Source organism: Mustela erminea, chromosome 10 (assembly GCF_009829155.1).
Source record: "Mustela erminea isolate mMusErm1 chromosome 10, mMusErm1.Pri, whole genome shotgun sequence".
NCBI classification, from domain to species: Eukaryota; Metazoa; Chordata; class Mammalia; order Carnivora; family Mustelidae; genus Mustela; species Mustela erminea.
In genome coordinates, this window is record NC_045623.1 from 62648177 (window position 1) to 62669048 (window position 20872).

The 20872-nt window shown below is 39.9% G+C and overlaps 1 protein-coding gene and 1 long non-coding RNA gene across 9 annotated transcripts in view; one reads left to right on the forward strand and one right to left on the reverse strand.

The window, feature by feature from the left end:
- Positions 1-11956, forward strand: part of OMA1 (OMA1 zinc metallopeptidase) — an 89136-nt gene extending 77180 nt beyond the window's left edge. For 5 of the 6 annotated variants that reach the window (XM_032301661.1, XM_032301666.1, XM_032301665.1 and 2 more), the window contains one exon: positions 11502-11956. In XM_032301661.1, the coding sequence (XP_032157552.1) occupies positions 11502-11714 (213 nt within the window). In that variant the 3' untranslated portion in view covers positions 11715-11956. The remainder of the gene's footprint in view (positions 1-11501) is intronic. The other variant, XM_032301664.1, reaches the window with a different exon arrangement.
- Positions 11957-13171: 1215 nt separating this feature from the next.
- Positions 13172-18158, reverse strand: LOC116566969. Of its 3 annotated transcripts, none has more exons than XR_004276064.1 (3): positions 17647-18158; positions 16099-16412; positions 13172-13432 (listed from the first exon to the last, which is right to left on the reverse strand). It is a non-coding gene; the product is annotated as an uncharacterized LOC116566969 (long non-coding RNA). The 3 variants fall into 3 exon arrangements; XR_004276063.1 differs by having other exon boundaries at positions 16099-16415; XR_004276062.1 differs by having other exon boundaries at positions 16099-16634.
- Positions 18159-20872: the final 2714 nt, after the last annotated feature.

Consider the following 20872-nt stretch of genomic DNA (forward strand, 5'->3'; position numbering starts at 1 on the left):
GTCCCTGTTCCTTTCTGATCTACTACTTTTAGGCTTCTTTTTGCTTTGAGGACCCCTTTCAATATTTCCTGTTGAGCTGGTTTGGTGTTTGCAAATTCTTTCAATTTATGTTTGTCCTGGAAGCTTTTTACCTCTCCTTCTATTTTCAATGATAGTTTAGCTGGATATAGGATTCTTGGCTGCATGTTTTTCTCACTTAGTGCTCTGAATATCTCATGCCAGTTCTTTCTGGCCTGCCAGGTCTCTGTGGATAAAGTCTGCTGCCAATCTAATATTTTTACCATTGTATGTTACAGACTTCTTTTCCCAGGCTGCTTTCAGGATTTTCTCTCTGTCACTAAGACTTGTAAATTTTACTATTAAGTGACAGGGTGTGGACCTATTCTTGTTGATTTTGAGAAGGGTTCTCTGCACCTCCTGGATTTTGGTGCTTGTTCCCTTTGCCATATTAGGGAAATTCTCTACAATAATTCTCTCCAATAACCTTCTGCTCCCCTCTCTCTTTTTTCTTCTTCTGGAATCCCAATTATTCTAATGTTGTTTCGTCTTGTGGTGTCACTTATCTCTCGAATTCTCCCCTCGTGGTCCAGTAGCTGTTTGTCCCTCATTTGCTCAGCTTTTTTATTCTCTGTCATTTGGTTTTCTATATCACTAATTCTTTCTTCTGCCTCATTTATCCTAGCAGTAAGAGCCTCCATTTTTGATTGCGCCTCATTAATAGCTTTGTTTTATTTCAACTTGGTTAGGTTTTAGTTCTCTTATTTCTCCAGAAAGGGCTTTTATATCTCCCAAGAGGGTTTCTCTAATATCTTCCATGCCTTTTTCGAGCCCGGTTAGAACCTTGAAAACCGTCATTCTGAACTCTAGAGCTGACATATTACCAATGTCTCTATTGATTAGGTCCGTAGCCTTCAGTACTGCCTCTTGTTCTTTTTTTTTTTTTTGTGGTGAGTTTTTCTGCCTTGTCATTTTGTCCAGATAAGAGTATATGAAGGAGCAAATAAACTACTAAAAGCGTCGCAAAGACCCCAGGAAAATGCGCTTTAACCAAATTAGAAGACACCCCAAATCATGGGTGGAGAAAGGGGATAAAAAGAAGTTAAAAAAAATTTTAAAAAAGAAAACATAAAAAAGAAAAAATATATATATATGTGTATATTAGATAAACTAGTTAAAAAACGTTAGAAAAGGGTAAAAGTTTAAAAAAATTTAGCAGAAGAAAAAAAATTAAATTAAAAAAATTAAATTAACTGCAAGACTAACGAATCATGGGGAGAAAGCCATGAGTTCCGTGCTTTGCTTTTTCCTTCTCTGGAATTCTGCTGCTCTCCTTGGTAAGTGAACTTGGTCTTCGCTGGATTTCTTGTTGATCTTCTGCGGGATGGGCCTGTTGTAGTGATTCTCAAGTGTCTTTGCCCAAGGCGGAATCCCACGGCCCTTACCAGGGGCCAGACTAAGTAATCCTCTGGGGTTCGCTTTTGGGAGCTTTTGTTCCCTAAACGCTTTCCGTAGAGTTCCAGAGGACGGGAATGAAAATGGCGGCCTCCTAATCTCTGGCCCAGAGGAGCCGAGAGGTCGGGGCCCCACTCTTCACTGCATCCTCAGAGAAAAGCGCCTAATTGCTCCCGTCTCCCTGGCCTCCAGCTGCGCTCCGAGCTCACCCAGCCCGTGACCGGTTCAAGGTAACCCCGAGCTGAGAGCTCACTCCTTGGCTCTGTCTCTGTAGCTGGCTTCCCCAGTCTAAAACTGCGAGCTCTGCGACACTCAGACACCCCCGATCCTTCGGTGACCCTGCGGTACCTGGGGCCACACTGACCCCGTGTGGGCTTCACCCCGGTTTAGCCTCTGGAGCAATGTCCCTCAATGGAGCAGACTTTTGAAAGTCCTGATTTAGTGCTCCATTGCTCTGCCGCTTGCCTGGAGCTGGCACTTTCCCCCGCGGTGTATCTTCTGGGAAGTTTTTTTGATTGACGGGAACTGTCATTGTCCTCTGACTCAAAAGGCTAACCTATGTGTGTGTCTTCAGGAGGAATCTATATAGAACAGTGAAGAAGGAACTCAGACCAGTCAAATGAAATCTAATGGAAAAAAAGATGTTACGTCCACATTTTCTCCCATTCAAGAGTAGACTTAAGAGGTAGATAAAAGAGATTTTTAAAAAATCAGAATGATGATGAGTACATAAGAGTTGAAAAGAAAAACGATCATAGGTATTGTATTTAAAAAAGACATTTTGTGTATGAGTGTCCTTAACTAGTAACACCACAAGGACCCTCTTCTAAACTAAATCTTCAAAATCTACAACAAAAAGCCTCTGGAATGCCCATTTTCTTCCAATAAGATAAGCTTCAAAGAGTAGAGAAATGTAAAAAAACAAATCTCAGATATATAAAAGCTTTCCTACATGGAAGAGGACAGCCTAGGTGCCCCCTGAAGCTGGCATGAGAAGGCTGATTTAACTATGCTGAAAGTGACAGAAGAAGAAAGAATGACTTTACAAATGTAAGATACATCCGTTCCAGAAAATTGCTAAACTTGTGAATACAGCAGACAAGCTGTAAAACTTTCAGTGGAGGCTGTGAAGAACAAAATTGATGCCCCAGAGCAAAGACTCATTGATGCTGGAGATAAAGGAACATAGCACAGCCAAATTAAAACACCCAAAGCTAAAATAAAGTCTGAAAAATGGAAGAACACCGAAAAGACATGAAATCAAGCTACACAGAACAATAGAAAGCAGCAGTACCTTCATTTATGTCTTAATTTCTTTGGCTATGGTTTCTATAACACATTTGATTTAGATAACATTTCTCAAGATGGATTTTTAGAACCTCAGAGCATCATGCCTGAGATGCCCCGAAATGACAATGCCTAGATATTTAAATCTGCCAAGTGTTTAATCTTCACTGCAAAAATAGGATTTTGTAAGCTGCCAAGTGTAAAGAGAAAATATAAAGATGGATATGAGTAAGAATGATTTTAGATTTTACCTTTTACATTTTGGAGAAGTGTTAGAGTTTAGGGGAAAAGAAATAAAACAAAACATTGGAAATAATACACTTTGGTATGCATCTAGTCAAACTCACTTTTTTTTCTTTTAAGATAGAAGATCCCTTAATTAATATATAGAACAGATAGAACAATGTATCAGTGAAGTACTTAGTGTCTGGAGTTCTCTTTCCAGAATTCATGGATGATCAAAAATTGGATAGAATTTATAGTTTAGTCTGTTTATGTATGATTGTGATTCTAGCTTGCACTGTATTCTTAGAAAACCATAGATAAAGTAAGGAACTAATAAAGAATTGAGTTGAAAGTATGATAAATAAGATTCAACTGACACAAAAAACTACATGCTAGGAAAAAGACGTATTTTTTTCCCAAATGTACATACATCTTTCAGAAAAATATTGGTCATTAACTTGGACAAAAACATGTATACTTAATTTAAAAATGTTACAGTTTGATTATCAGAATATTAAAAATTAATATAACAAAAATTAAAATATGGGCAGCCCATGAAAATTAAAATTTTTATATGTATAAGACAAGAAAGAAATCCATAGCAATATGAAGATGCCTTAAAATTTAAAAAAGATTCGTAATGGTTTTGTCTTTTCATGGATTGCTGTCAAACCTATATGTAAAAAAAAAAAAAAAACAAACTTTACTAATTTAAATGTCTATATTAGAGAGAAAAGAGAAAGGAAATTGAGACACGTAATATGCCCCAGACAGGGAAAATAAAATTAAGCAGGAATAAACAAAATTATAATAGTTGATTGTTTCGGAAATTTTGTCAAAGTGAAAATTATCAAATCGGTTAGTTAGACACTAAGAGTAAAAGGTAAATAGGATCAGGAGAAGAGCTACAATAATTTTCATGCAGGAAAACCAAAATACTTGAGAGAATGTTATTTTTAGGTAGGTGATGTTAATTAATGGCTCAGGTCAAAATTAGAAGTAATTAAAGTGTATACATGCATGAGTGTGTGTATGTGAGAGAGAACTGCCAAAGTGGGTACAGCTAGAAGTAGAAATTGTAACTAGAATGTCCCTCCTCAAATTAGTTTTTGAAGGAAAAGGTAAGGTGTAATTAAATCAAATAAATGAAAACAACTGTATCAGCAACCCAAAGTCATAACACATTAGCAAAGAAAAGAGCGTCTAGCCCTGATGGGGATTTACTTTGGAGAATTTTTTGAAAGTTTAAAGAACAGTTATTTGATGAGTAATTAACTCTAGCTTCAAAATATAGAAAGGGATATTGTTAATTATCTGATTCATCCTATGAACATTTTGTTTGACGAATTGATAAAAATACCACCTTTAACAGAATTTATAGACTGGGGCCATTAACCAGCAAACTATACAGTACTAGGTAATAATAATTATTTACTTGGAGCAAGTAAATTATCCTCAGATACATGGGCAGCGTAATAAAAGCAGTGCTGTTAACACAGAGGAAGGAATTCAAGACTCATTTCTGATTCCTTCTCTATATCCTACCCACAAGAAGATCTTGTTTACTGCCCCTTCTCCACCACCATCATCCCTCATCTGAATTAACTGCGGTCATCTCATATTTTAATCTCCCTCTTCCGTTTTTCATCTCATCCCCTAACAACAGCATGTTTGCAGTACAATAGCCAGAACCATCTTTTAAATGTCATTTCCCGGTGTAAAGCCTTTTAGTGGCATCTCTCGAATTCAGGATAAATATCCAAATTCCCCTCTGTCTTTAAGTCAGGAAATTTGGCCACTGCTTCTTTCTTCAACTTTTTTCCATGTCCCTCTCCTCCAGGTTTTCCTTGATTGCAGGTATTTCACACTGAGCCGCTTTCCTCATCACTGCTCCTCTACTTGCTGACTTCTCTGCTGAAATATTCTTCCTCAGCTCTTTTTACACAAATGCCATCTCTCTTCAGAAGCTTTCCTTGATTCCTCCCGTCTCAAATAGCCCTTCTTCCATGTAGTCATGCTCTAACACAATACATGGTTTTGTCTCTTCATGTACTTAAGTACAATGGTCTTGTTTGCTTATTTATTGTCTGTCTCCTCCTCTAAGAATGTAAGGCCCTTGGCTTACTGCTGTCTCCCTAGTGCCTGTGACAGTTTCTGAGATGCTTGATGAATATTTGTTACATGATTGCATGATAGGTCATAGAGCAAGAGAAGTAAAATAATACTGGGTTAAAAATAGGAAAATTGGGCAATGAATGCAGTTGAGTAGCGGTTACATTCCCTCATGGAAATTTAGCGTGTAGCAAACTACACACTAAACAGTTGATTATTGGAAAAGGTTGCTTATAGGAAGTAGTATAAAAATAGCAGTGGTCTTGGGAGCTTTGGGTTTTAGTTCTGATTCACCCACCTAACTTTGAAGAAGTTACCTAATCTAACCTTTAGGTTTTTCACCTGCAAAATTGCGATAACAGCATTTCCTGGCTGTTTGATGTGCATACGTGAGTGTTTCTATGGGTAAGGTCCTGCCTCCTTCCCTCTTTCCTTCCTTCCCTGTCTTATAAGACATTTTAATGCTAAACATTCTACATTGGGCCAAGATTTCAAAAGTGCTTCATACTATTTTACCATTTGAGACAACATAAGTAAAATACCTGGCACAGTTGAAGGCACGTAGAAAGTGAACAGTATATGTTCATTTCTTTCACTTCTAGTGGGAATCTGTAGGCTGGCCAATTCCATATTTAATTCCAGTCTTCCTTCAGATTCTTAGAACTGTATGTTTTTGCTATTAGAGTACATTCTTGTTTTCCTAGACTCTCAACTCTTAAGAGTGTTTTCCCTATGACATTTATAAAAATGATTTATTCAAAGCTTGTGTTCTATAGGTGTTTCTTTAAAATTCAGCATGCATTTATTAAGTACCTGCTATGTTCAGTGCGTAAAGTTAAATTGCAGAAAATAAAGGCAATGGAAAGGCATATTCTAGTTGTATAGTGTGAAAATATTGCTCACTTTTGAAGAGATATTTAATAGGTTCTTTCTTTCTTTTTTTTTTTTTTTTTTTTTTGGCCTGGTTAAAAAGTATCATTTATTTGTTAGCATCTTTTTTTAAAATTTAAATTCAATAACCAGCATATAGTACAACATTAATTTTTGATGTAGTGTTCAGTGATTCATTAATTGCATATAACCCCCAGTGCTCATCACATCGCGTGCCCTCATTAATACCCATCACCCAGTTACCCCAGCCCCTGACCCTTCTTCCTTTCCACACCCCTTAGTTTGTTTCTCAGGGTCAGGAGTCTCTCATGGCTTGTCTCCCTCTCTGATTTCTTCCCATTCAGTTTTCCCTCTCTTCCCATACGGTCCTCTGTACTGTTTCTTGTATTCCACATGTGAGTGAAACCATATGATAATTGTCTTTCTCTGATTGACTTATTTCACTTAGCATAATACCCTAATAAGTGCATTTAATAAGATAGATCTGAATTTATAAAAATAAAAGATGTTGACACCCTGAAGTGTAATAAAATAAATGTGGAAAGGAAAGTAAAAAATAAAATTACCAACATATGTGATAAAATCTTTCTATGGAAAATAGATGAAGATTTGATAGAAGTGTGTATGGTCTGTAATAGAATTTTGTTTTGATAGGTAGTTGGAGGAGAGAAACAATTAAAACATGTAGAAATATGAGGAGAAAACCTTTATGAAGAATATATAGGAAGGGAACATAGCTTAGACATCTCAAGGACTTTTTTTAAGTAAAAGATTTACTTAAGAAAGTGTGGTGCAAAAAATAATTAGTGCAAAAGCATTATAGTCTAAGAGCATCAAAAACAAAAACAACAGAAGTGGGTTCTAATCCCTTTTTTTCTAAGTCTTTTTACTTCTCTGCCTCCGTAATTTTTTAAATTTATATTTATTAATTTTTAAAGATATTTTTAACAATTTATTTAGTTGACAGAGATCACAGGTAGGCAGAGAGGCAGGCAGAGAAAGAGAGGAGGAAGCAGGTTCCCTGTGAGCAGAGAGCCTGATGTGGGGCTCAATCCCAGGATCCTGAGACCATGACATGAGCTGAAGGTAGAGACTTTAATCTACTGAGCTACCCAGGTACTTCCTTTTCAGACTTTTTTTTTTTTTTTAAAGATTTTATTTATTTATTTTTCAGAGGGAGAGCGAGAGCGAGCACAGGCAGACAGAGTGGAAGGCAGAGTCAGAGGGAGAAGCAGACTCCCCACGGAGCAAGGAGTCCGATGTGGGACTCGATCCCAGGACGCTGGGATCATGACCCGAGCCGAAGGCAGCTGCTCAACCAACCGAGCCACCCAGGCGTCCCCTTTTCAGAATATTTTTAAGAGCAGTTTTAGGTTCACAATAAAATTTCACAGAGGGTACAGGAGAAACATCTGATATACCCATTGCCTCTGCTCCATTTCCCCCACTATATCAAAGTCCTGTAGTAGAGTGCTGTATTTATTACAAAAGATGAACCTACACCAACCCATCTTTATGACCCAAAGTCCCTAATTTATATTAGGTTCACTTTTGGTGTAGATTCTGTGGGTCTTGACAAATATATAATGACTTGTATTTGTCACTACAGTATCACACAGAGTAGTCTCATTGCCCTAGAAATACTCTGCCTATTCATCCCTTTTTCCTTGATTAGCCCTGACAACCATGGATCTTTTTAGTATCTCCCATAGTTTGCCTTTTCCAAAATGTTATGTATGTAGTAGGAATCATACACTATATAGCTTTTTTAGATTTTTTTTTTTGCTTAAAAATAAGCGTTTAAGTTTCCTGCATGTATTTTTTTGATAGATCATTTCTTCTTTGCAGTCAATAATATTCCATTGTCTAGATGTAACACAGATTATTCATCCATTCACCTACTGAAGGACATTTGGTTGCTCCCAAGTTTGGGCAGTTATGAATAAAGCTGCAGTAAACATTTGCCAAGCAATTTTTTGTTCCCTGCCAGTCACAACCTCTCTGGGGTTCAGTTTCCTTCATCTCTAAACTGTAGCTGATGATTTATAAGGGTTCTGAGGTTGGAAATGATATGGTTATCTAGATAACAGTCATGAAATCTTATGTTATACTGATTATGAATAACTTAGGTAGGCCTGTATGCTGAAGACATATAAGTTGGTAAAGCCTTTCTGATAGAAAGCAGTCTGGTCCTATAGAAACTAAAATTATACTCTGTTCAGATCGTTCTGTTTTGAAGGGTGTACTTCAAGTAAACCCAAATGGACGTTGTAACATTTTTTCTTTAAGTGAAGATTTTCATAGTGTAGTTAATTTTTTAAAAAAATGTTTAAAGATTTAATTTTTTTTCTTTGAGAGAGAGAGAAGGAGTGGTGGGGAGGGGCAGAAGGAGAAGCAGGCTCTCTACTGAGCAGAGAGCTCATGTGGGGCTTGATCCCAGGACCCTGAGATCAGGACCTGAGCCAAAGGCAGATGCTTAACCCACTGAGCCACCCTGGTGTCCCTATAGGGCAATTTATTAAAGCTAAATAAGATAAAACAAAACAATGGAAGCAATTCAAGTGCCCAGAAATGAGGAAATGCCGAGTAAATTGTGTGAGGGCAGGGATCATGACTATTTATTCAGACTAATGTGTGCCGAGCACCTCACTCAGTGTGGTGTTCTAAATATTGGCTGAATGTAAAAATACTGAAGAAAGAACTTAGGGGAGAGAGAAGATTCGATGGCATTCTGCTTTTTCCTTCATTTGCTGCTTCGCATCTCTCTTTGCTCCACTCAGCTGTACTAGCTGTTACCTGCCGGACTCCACACTTGCCCCTTCAGTGACCCCAGTGAACGTCTTAGGTATGTGATGTAGCGGCCATCGCATAGCAGCTTCTCCTTGGAAAAGGACATCACCATGGCTGTGGAGGAGTTAAAACAGAGCAGCCTGTGTGTCCCCATTTTGCCAGGGCAGTCTCAGTCTGTGCCTGATGTCTCAGTGTAAAGCTTAGGAGCAGCTCCACGCGCAAAGGTAGCTGGGTTCAGATAGTAGGCTGCCATTTAGCTGAGGCTCTTTATGTTGACTTCAGTGCTAGAGTTGTGAAACATTTTCTTGATTTTCCAGTTCAGTTTACTTTAATGAACATTTTCTTTTAAAGCTCAATGGATGATTGTGAGCTGCAAAGAAAATCAGATAAGGCCCTGTCACCACAGAATTTTCCTTTAATGCTTTTCCTCGATAGTTTATCTTGGTAACCCCTAGCCTCCTTCAGACTCAGGTGTTCCTACATCCAGGCTCCTTCTATCACCTCATCCTTTTAGAAGACATTTTTCTGGCTTGCCTCTGGCTCCATGCCTTCCTTTCCTGTGGAACTTTAAGGAATATTCCTAAGAACCTGTGCCCCTACCACGTGGCACTCTGGGTATTTGGGATAATGGAATTCCTTGCCCAAACACATTTGAGCCTACTTCTGGGGACTTGTGGATCTCTTCCCTTGGATATATGCACACAAGGCCCTTCTCAGTGCCCTCTAAGCCAGGGATGGGAGGAGACGGGAGTGGATGGCAGGTTAGGGACAAGAGGTAGGCAGACTTGCTGCAACCTTATAACTTGCAATTCAAGAATCTAATTTTTACCTGGACTTCAGGGTCATTTTGAATGTGTATTCCTCAAAGTAGTGGTTTATTAGCTTGACTTACCACTTTTAGATATTTAAACACATGGTATCTGAGCTTCCATTTACATTCTTGCCATGGACCCCACAAATATCGGGAGTAGGCCCACTCACGGTAAGACCTAAAATCCTTACCATGACACAAGACATCCTATATAATCTGCTCCTGCCCCTGCCCTGCTTGGCTCCAGCTGTGTTAGATTCCTCACTTCTCCAGAACAGCGTAGGTGTGCTTCTGTGTCAGGTCCTTGCACTCCCCCTGCTGCTTCTCGGAATGTTCTTCTTCCAGATAGCCATGTGACCTCATGTCTTTCAGGTCTCCCTGACTCCCCCTCTCCTCCCTGTGGCTGCCTTCAAGCAGCACCCCCTCCCCACCACCATCATTACTTTATCAGTGAGACCTCCAGGCTAATCTTTCCTGAATTTTATTATCCCCACAAACAATGACTGTCTCCTTCCCTGCTTTACTTACTTCCCTTAACATGCATCACTATAAAAAAGTTAGAAGTAATAAAAAATTAAACTAGGTCCCTTCCTAAATATCTTTCTTTTAATTCCTCCTTAGATATAAAATGTTTTTTCCTTAAAATTTTTCTATTTTAGGGGTGCCTGAGTGGCTCAGTGGGTTAAAGCCTCGCCTTCAGCTCAGGTCATGATCCCAGGATCCTGGGATTGAGCCCCCTCATCGGGCTTTCTGCTCAGCAGGGAGCCTGCTTCCTCCTGTTTCTCTCTCTGCCCACCTCTGCCTACTTGTGATCTCTCTCTGTCAAATAAATAAATAAAATCTTAAAAAAAAATTTTTTCTATTTTACTTTTTGTGTTTTAAAGTCATTTATGTAGCCACTTTAAAGGATAACCTAGATCTCCTTGTCTACTTTTTTAAAGCTGCAGTCCCCCTATTGTCGTACCCTCAGTTTTTTAAGGGTAACCATTTTCAGCTCCCTTAAATGATTCTTTGTATTTCCCACCATATCTACATAACAAACATACTTCTATTGCTACTTCCTAACTTTTCAGTTTTAGGCATTACCAATCTACTTTCTCCTGTAAAGAATGAGAACTAAGGTTTCCTTTATCATTGGCATGCATGCACGCGCGTGCACACACACACAAGATCCAACTTTCCCTCTTCCCAGTATGAGTTGTGATTTGGGGTAGATCAAGATTCATTGCTTTTCGAACTGTAAACACCAGTCATAGCTGAGCCATGTTGTAGATTATGATTACTTTTCCTCTAGTACTTTATTCTTCCTGGAATTAAAAATTATGATGGTTTTGATTTGCTTCCTTTTCTGAGTTATTGGCATCAGTGCTCCCTCAGACTGCCCTAGTTATATGTGTCTTCTTTCAGTATGTTCCCACCTCTGGTTTTTTTTTTTTAATTTAATTTTATTTTTTCAGTGTTCCAAGATATTCCAAGTTCCAAGTGTGGGTTATGTACCACACCCAGTGCTCCGTGCAGTTGTGCCCTCCATAATACCCACTTCTGTATGCTATTGTTTTCTATTGAGTCCTCAGATCTTTTAAAATCTGGATGGGTGTTCTCACAGGCCCCATTTAACTGAAATCATAGAGACACCTCTAAAAAGGCTTGCCTATAGGACATTTGGCAGTCACTGCAGATAGAGTTGTTTGTTTCAAATACTTACTCTGTGAACAAACAATGAAAATATAACTCTGTAATAAATTTCTGTATGGTTCTCTTTCATATGTTATGATTAAGATACCTTTTATTTCAAAAATACAGAATGTATTTTTATATTTCATTGTTTTACAAAGAGCATATATTTAAATAAATATATATGTTTTGTATATGTATTTTGTTTAAAATAAATAAATTTAAATAAAAAATATTGTACTGTATTCTTTATTTATAGGCTCTTAAAATTAGAGAGATCTGTAATTGCCCACCACTTTCTGGACCAGACCCTCGATTACTCTTCAAACTCAGCATGAAGCATTTCCTGGAAGAATCGGAGAAAGAAGACCTAAAAGTCACTGCCGAGAAACAGAAAATGGATACTCTCACCATTCAACAACAGAAACAAATACCCTTAACATATATAGTTGAGAAAAGAACTAGTAGTTGAATTAAAATTTATGAGACACGGGATATATGAAGAATGCAGCGGTCCTTACCATTTTTATGTTATTTTTTTAAAAAATGATGTTTGAAATTTAAAAAATGTATATTCAGGGTCAAATCATGCATATTACAAGTATTATCTAAATTCTTCTAGGTATTTTCATGAAATATTGATGTATTTTAATCTATTTTAAAGTATCTTCAATGAGGAAAGTGTCACAGAATAAATTTATATTACACATTTTACTCTGTCTCATACTTGCTTTTCATTTGGAAGGCAGACCTCTAGTGGATGAGAAATCAGAATGTGCAATAATTCTTAATGTGGAGAGAGTTCCAGCCGAGCCTAAACTGGGGTTCAGAGTCTGGGTGCTTATGATGAACTGGGAAACTGACAATCTGAAGCATGTGTTTGCAGGAACTGATTTGCTCTGGGATAGGATTATGTGGAATAGGGGACCTTGGAATGGAGAATTTCCTGGTCCTCGCATAGGGGAAAAGGGCTATACAGGCAGAAGCTAAAGAAGCTGTTTTCATAGGAGGCAAAGTAGTGCTTGTTGTGGTCCAGGTGACAAAGTGCAAAACAAAATGGTAAGGGAGGGTCACTTCCTTACAGATCCAGTGTGCTGCTGATGTTCTGAGGTCATCTTGGCTCCTTCACAATAGAAAGTTGTGTCATTTTGGCTCCTTCACAATATTATGATTTGGGAATCTCGGGAGTTCGCAGGGAAGGCATCCACCCTGTACTCACTGAGAGGGCCATCCGGAGGGGCCAGAGAAGGTGCCGCCCCCAAGTGGACCTTCCTGAGCAGCAGACATCAGCCAAGGGCTGGAAGAAGATGGAACAGGGAGCACAAGGCACATCCCTGGTGATACTCAGAAGTTACTATATTAGTCTGGAAATAAATTTCTAAAGTGTACTATTTGTATAAAATTATTTGTACTTCCAAACTGGTGAAGTCTAGTGATGTTGCGGTTCTATTCCTGAGAGGGACATTTTTCTTGAAACACATTATATTACATAGTTTCTTAGAGAATTAAAGGGGAAAGAAACTATCTTTTATTGAGTGTCTTCTCTGAGCTGGGCCCATTTATTCCCAGACTCCATGAAGTAGGTTGCAGCAGTTTCCTTTTGCAGGGAGAACCAGGATTTTGGAGAGGTTACATAGTACACCGAGTGCCTCTCAGCTAGAAAGAGCAAACCTAGATCTGTCTTGACTGCACGTCTGTCCATCTCCACAACTTGCAGGTATCTAAAGCTGAGCTCCTAGAGGGAATAAGCACCATTTTCAGGTGTTAGCTTCCTCATGTATGGCTAGTACAGGTAAACATCTAATTATAAAACCAGGATCACTTATCTGTAGGATGGCTTTCCTTCTCTCAGACCCTTCTCTCAAAAACTGTACATGAAAAGCCTGGGTGCAGGTTGGGAGACTACAATCTCTCCCCCTGTCTGTGAAAGCTGGCAATTTCTCATTTTGGATGTGTCCTGACACATTTCCTTAGACACGATATGTACCTGGTTGTTAAGAGAATTTCAGGGACTCTAAATTTTTCAGGCTTACTGAAGATTGCTGGTAAGGAATTTCTTGATCTGCACACAGGACAACACTTGTAAGGAGATTCAGAAGAACTGTTCTCCTTGTTGTTGTTCATACTCCTAGCGATTGCCGTTCTGTCAGAGGCACTCCATAACATGTAAAGACATTTGGAGAATGTCACCTAGAGGTAAACAGTAAAGCACACTGTTAGATTTCCCTGTAGATTTTGTAAGAAAATAGTGTGGAGGCCCTAGTCTATTTTTCCTTCCATCCCATTATCACATGTAATTGTACTATTCGGACTTCCTAGGAAACGTACAAGTTGACATGTCAGAAAAAGCAGAGAAAATATAGAGAGAATAACTTTATAGCGCATATGAAAACAATATTTTTAACCCATGGGATCGATAAATGTTAAAGAAATGTTACATTTTCAGCTCAAGGTTTTAGGGGAAATTAAATGGCAGTTGGCATGTAATATGTATACATACGCTCTAAGTAGTATATGGAAATGACCTCTTCAAGTTCTGCATTTTGTTGCATACCATACTGTCAAGGCTTTTCAGGTGGTCAGAGGATTTAGGTTTCATTGGCTAGTTGCTCAGTGGTTAGGAGTGTGATGCCAATAAATAGATCCCAATAAACAGATTCAATCAAATCTCTCCTATAATCTGGGTAGTTGTAGGACTGGCCTCTAAACTCAAAGAGAATATGTAGGGGCACCTGGGTGGCTCAGTGGGTTAAGCCTCTGCCTTTGGCCCAGGTCATGATCTCAGGGTTCTGGGATCAAGCTCCACATGGGGCTCTCTGTCAGCAGGGAGCCTGCTTTCCTCTCTCTCTCTCTCTCTGCCTGCCTCTCTGCCTACTTGTGATCTCTGTCAACTGAATAAATAATATCCTTAAGGAAAAAAAAGAATATGTATATTTACTGTTATGTCTCTAGTACCTAATAACTTTTGGCACATTATGGGTATTCAGTTAGTATTTTACTGATACCGTACACTCAATATCCTCTGGTCAAAGGATGATGAGAAATAAGAAAGAAAGGCACTTTATGAAATCTCTGCCTCTTTGTAGCCATGGGACCCTGGGCAAAGTCACTTCAACTCTCTAACCCTCATTTATTCATTTGTAAATTGGGGATAAGAGATCCCACCTCATAGGTTGACATGATTAAGGCAAATGATATACTGAAAACATTTAGCATAATGCCTACAGCTCCAAGCATAATAAAAATAGCCACGATTTATTGAATGCTTACTTTGTACCAACCACTGTGCTAAACATTTTTCAAGCACTGTTGAACCTCACATATATATGTGTGATAGATATTCTAGTAGCCCCATTATAGACCAGGAAACTAAAGTTTAGAGGGTTAATGAAACTTGCTCAATGTTAGGCGACATATTTCTTAAGTTTATTTTACTTGCAAGAACAGAAAAAAACAAAAACAGAAACCCTGAAACTCAAGAAAATTTATTGCCTCACCTAACAAAAAAGCCCAGAAGTACACTAGCTTTGGACATGATTTAGTCCAGAGAGCAGTGGTTCTTTCTCTCTGTGATTTTTCTCAGCTCTGGCTTCACTCTTCCCTGCTGATGTCAAGATGGCTGCCAGCAGCTGCCAGAGCTACATGCTTCATTCACTTCCGGTTGGAAACAGTGGCTCACCTCACAGCTATTGAAACAGAACCTTCATACTAATTGCACCCTCTGAAGAGCAACCCAGAAGCAATGACCAGCACAGGGGATGGGATAATCCTGACTGGCTGGAGCTGAGGATGTTTACAGTCAGCACCATTCAAATGAGAGAAAGGAGGATGAACCATGAGAGACTGTGGACCCCAAGAAATAATCTAGAGGTTTCAGAGGGGAGGAGGGTGGGTGGGTAGAAACGGGGTGATGGCTATTGAGGAAGGCACATGCTGTGATGAGCACTTGAATCACTGAACACTACATCAAAAACTAATTCTATACTATACAGTGGCTAACTGAACATAAATAAAAACAAAACAAAGTGACCAGCATGGAACCGCAGTGTCTACTAAGTGACTGGAATAAGAACCCATTACATTTCTCTTAAGGAGTCAAAGAGACAAGATAATCTGTAGATTTGGTCCAAAATGATATTTCATCTGAGTAAAAACAATGCTGATATGGCAGTAAATTTTCATTAGTATATTGACTTTATCATTTACAACCTGAAGTATCTCCTAACCTCAAAACCGACCTGAGAGACTGGAAGGACATGTGGTGTTACTTCCTTATAAAGGAGAGGACTAAGGCTTGGAGGGATTAGGCACGTTCTCCCAGCATGCACTGCAAGTCAATAACTGGCCTGGCATGAGAAGGAAAGGATTCCTGATTTGTAATCCTGTGCTCCTTCAGTCATACCATGTTCTTTGGAGAGAGACGTATTACCTCCATGTTTCCTCTGGAGACCAAAGCTCGGAGATACTAAGCAACTGTGTGCTCAGCACTGCTCAGCTCATAATGGCCGAGCTGAGTTTCGAACCCTCATCTTTTGACTCCGAAGTCTGTGCTCGGTCATCCTGTTACTGCCACTGTGGTTGGCAGATCTCATAAAGGAAGTGGCAGTGAAAACTCTTTTCCCTCATTTGTGAACAGCAGGGCCAATACCCTCCTTTCTCTTAAAAGCAGTCATTTTAATATTCTATGACAGGTGGTAAAAATATTCATTTTAAGTATATTCATATACAAGAGGGATAAAATTCCTGTTAATCATCTTTATAACGTGTTTTTATTGGAGCCTCAAGAGTTCCTTAATCTGTGGTGAGAAATCTCTCTCACTTCATTACTGGAAAGAACCCTATCAGTGTATACTCACCCCTTCACAGTGACCCCCAAACTTCTATCAGAAGACCAGTAGCCTCCAAAGGTAGGTCAGTGACTCCCAGCCTTTTAGTCATCAAGGACTCCTTTTGTGTGTCCTGTCTGTGTGCATGGACTTTCACCGCAGAGTTCTGTCTTGAAGGGGTGGAGGGTCCCGCCTCACGACCAGGGCTTCTTGCCGTGCTGGCTGTTTAGGGGATGAGTTCATTAGGCACGGGGTGGAAGTCACAGTGTGGTCCTGCTTCCATGTCTCAGAATTTCTGTGATATCATCAAAGACCAATCAGGACTTCCAATCATCACGTGATCTCTGCTATTATCAAAATTCCAGCCAAAAGAAAAATTTGTGATTTTAATTAGTCGGGGTGACCTAATTATGTGTAAGAAAATGCAAAATTTTTAGTTAGGCTTTTTGAAATATTAAGCACAGCTGGCAGACGCCCAGCACCGTCTTTGTGGGCCATGAGGAGCCAGAGACCTCATCCTGGGTGACAAGGGTTTAAAGCAGATTGCTTTGTGTTTTTTCTTCAGACTATAAAAGAAAGTAAAATTGACATGTATTAATTTTGACCAATATATCGAAGTAGAACCATATTTTTGTGGGTTAGGGATGATGGATGATCCACTTAAAGATTCTGTTGTTCTATATTTAAGGATATATTTCTTTAATTACTGTTTTTGTACAGTTGAGTCAAATTCAAACAAGTTGAATTTTATTTTTCTACAGCTTTTCCTCTGATGCTATTGTAGCCTGGAGAGAATCAAGGGCAACATGACCAGTCTTATAGAGTGCAGAACAGTAACATCTGCCCTGATTACTTCACAGGATTATTATGGGTTTAGCAATGTGTATATGCAGCATCCAAACTGCTCTCCCCCCGCCGATTCTTATATTCTAGCACTGTCTTAGTCTGGACTATAAGGTCATTAGTTAGCAGAGGGCATTTCCAAAAGGATGGCCATTTGCCTGATCTAGTACAACACAGAATTGAAGATGTGTGAGACAAAGCGAAGCCTTTTTTGTACCATGTTTTGTTTTAGTCTGATTTATGAGTATGGGTGTGTCTGTCTATCCTAGTTATTCTATTAATCCTATAATGACCTTAGTCTAGAGAGTATACCTGGTTTCCATCAATTTCTGTTTTCTGATGCTTAAGTCAGCCTCTTCCTGTCCAGCCCATTCTCCAGAGGATGGACTGAAAGAATGGAAATTCATGTTTGGTGAGCCCTGATAAAGACAAGACACCACAACCTCTTTCTCTCTCTCTGTTTAATCCTCACGGCACCTCCTCAGGGCATGGGTTATTTTCCCAATTGGCGAGATTTGGGGCAGGCTCATTCTGAGTAAGTCACTGTAAAGCTCACTTTTCTTCCTCTGGAAAAATGGAGGTAGTAACGGTTGGGACTTCATGGGGTTATGTGAGGCCCAAATGTATGCCTGGGGCTCAGGCATCTCCCAGCATGTAGGAGGTATATGCATCAGGACTGTGTGTCAGGACCATGTGGGAAGCTCCAACCCCACCCCTTGGCCCACCCGAGCTCACCTGCAGCCAGGAGGGAGTGGGGGTGGGTGGGTTTCCAGCACCATTCTCACCCAGCTGCTTCCTTCACTGTTGAGGGGTTTCTCTGCCACCCCGTGATTTGTTCCATCACCAGCAGGGGCACCCCAGGAGAACAGGGGGTTTGACTCCTTCAGGGTGTCCCACATCCAGGGGATCAGCATCAGTAGTAAATGTCTCATCCTTTCGGGATGATTCTAGGGTGTGATCCCCAGTTTGCCAGTGGATAGGACTGGATCCGCCATTGCCCAGAATTTTAACCCACTCCTTAATGAAGACTCTGTAGGCTTCTCCCCCTTCCTTCTTTCTCCACTCAGTCCTCCACATGTGCTTCCCCAGGATCACTGCCAAATGACCTGGTCACCTAGCCTACCTTAACGCCTGCCTTGGGGCAAAACTGTGAAGTTCACTGTCAAACTTGTTGTTCTTGACTTTCCATAACAGCCCCACTTAATAGATGAAGAAACTAAAGTTCAGAGAAGTAAAGTAACGTCCTGTGGCTGCATCACAAATGGTTCTAATAATCCCTGTGTTGATCGTCCTGAGGAAGTCATAAGTCAACTATCAGCTCTAAATGGGTCCTGTAAATGGCCATCTTGGCCATGAGTTCCTTATTTTCCCTTCAGAGTGTTACCTCCTCTAATGATGGTGACATGAACAATGGTCCTCAGATGCCCAGAGTAGCCATGAACATGCCCAAGTACAATAGCTGGTCCTCCCTCCTTCAGGCCACAGTCAATTCCCAGAGCAGCCTCTCCATTGGAACCTATTATCTGTGATTCATGGGCTCTGGATCTGGAGTGACCCTAATAGCTACCCATGCAGTGGGAGTTTTGACTTGGAAACCATAGTCCGGGCATAAAGTGGTATTGATGCACGTGTGACAGTTCGTCCAGGAGCAGGAGAAGTTCATTTAACAGCTGGAACAGATTGCAAAGTTACCACTCAGCAGCCTCATCCAGAGCACAGAAATCCGTCAGGAGTCAAAACGTGAAGGAAAGGCAGGCTGGGAAGACATGCCAGGCTTGGAGAGGCCTGCTTAGCAGCACTCAGACTTATTCTGCAGAGGAACTTGGGGTTGGATTGTTCTGGAGATGTGGTCATTAGAGCTCAGCAAGATCACGTTAGTGACAATAAGATCAGTAACCCAAGCAATAATAAGAGTGATCGTTCATCACTGAGGCCTCGTACAAACCAGGCCCCCAAACACTTGACATATTGGATTCCTGCAATAGGACCTGCATGAGGTCCTGTGATTGTCCCACCTTATATAGGAATGACAAAATTTAAACCCAGAGAGCCTCTGTGACCTCATGTAGACATCACAGTTTGGACAACCTAGCCCTTCGAAGATTTGGGGCCCCAGATTAATGCCATCTGGAGGTGTTAGGTGGTAGTACGTTGGCTCTTTGGCTGGTTGGTTGAGATACAGTGCACAAAGGTACAGTGTGATGTAGAGAAATGTCTTTCAAACCAGATAGACCCTAGATTAATATTACTTCACTTTCCCAGGACTAATTTCACTCCTACTAAATATTTGGTAACATCTGCCTCCCAGAGCACCTATGAGAAGGCAGTGGGTTTGTCCATGTAGGAGCTTGGCACTGGGTAACTGGTCCCTCTTTGCTATTTCTCTTTCTCTCTCAACTTTGTGGCTTCTAGTCCACTTATTTCCGAAGATGATTTACAAAGGAAGGTTTGGGGCCAAAATCTGAGAGGAGATTCATTTCTTTGAGGCCAGGCCTCAAATTAAGAGATTCTTTTGTAAGGCAGAGAATGTCAAGAGACAAATATAAGAGTATTCTTTCAACAAAGTCACTTGTTTTCTGCTCAAGATAACATTAGGTATTAATGGGGCATTACTTGCTCTGGTTTCTGCCCTCTGCTGGCAAGATGTCTCTCCTTGAACTATTTCAAATGTCGTGGTAGAGCCAGAGAGTCTTCCTCACCCCAGGCCCCACTGAAAAATGAAGGGTAGATAGAGTTCCCAGGGTCAAGTTCTAGGACCATGACTGATCACTGACTTTCTCCCTTAAAGGGAGCTGCCTCTTTTACCCAAGATGTTGACAAGATGTTGATTCAGGCTAATTTTTGAAGTGAGACTTAAAAAAAGTAATTATGATAAAAAATAAAACAACTAAAAAAGCTAAAAATTAAAACTAAAAAAAAAAAAAAAGTACCCTAAAACTAAAGATTATGTTGGGACCAAATATACAAAGGGCAGGAGGGGACCACTTCTGGGAGAAGATGGTATGTGAAGAAAAATGACACAGAAATAATTATTTTACTCCAATTAGAACTGAATCTTATGGTCACGCAAGGTATAAACCACACACCTCCAGGGAGTGCCATCCAACCACAGAACAATGTAGGTAACACCCAGTATAGTTGTGCAAAAACAGCCTTATCTTTTATAACCCCTTTATCCTTTCTGCCAGGAAGCATGACCGTCAATGTAGAACAGAATTTATGGTGAACTCAAGTTCTAGCTGGGAGAGGAGATGGTCAGAGAGAAGTTGGATACTTTTATTACCATTTATAACAATAGTAGGCAATTATAGTTAACACAGATTTATAATGTGTCAGAAACTCTACTAATCACTTTGCATATGTTCTTCCCTTTTACCCTCAACTCTAGTACTGTTGCTGCCCAGCCAACAGCCATTCTTTTTCTTCCTTTCTAGCAAAATTTTCTTCTGTTTAGGTGGCTGTACTCTGCCCAAGGTTTTTATTTATCATAATAAATCATGATCACTTAAGTCAGTCAAGGCAACATTATCCCCCAAAGACAGTGGTTGATCTAGGAGTAGGCTATCCTTTTTTTTTTTTTCCCCTTTTTTTGTAACTTGTGTTTTCCATTTCTGCTTTGCAAGTACTGTGGTAAGATATGAAGTTTAGGGGCACCTGGGTGGCTCAGTGGGTTAAGCCTCTGCCTTCGCCTCAGGTCATGATCTCAGGATCTTGGGATTGAGCCCCGCATTGGGCTCTCTCTCTGCTCAGCAGGGAGCCTGCTTCCCTCTGTTTCTCTCTCTCTCTCTCTCTCTGCGCCTGCCTCTCTGCCTATTTGTGATCTCTCTGTCAAATAAATAAATAAAATCTTAAAAAAATATATGAAGTTTATTGCTGTTGAGGCCTTCCCACAAACTAAGAATAATGAAAATGCTAAGCAAGAACCCTAATATCACCTTATTGTTTAGCCAGCACTGGCTCT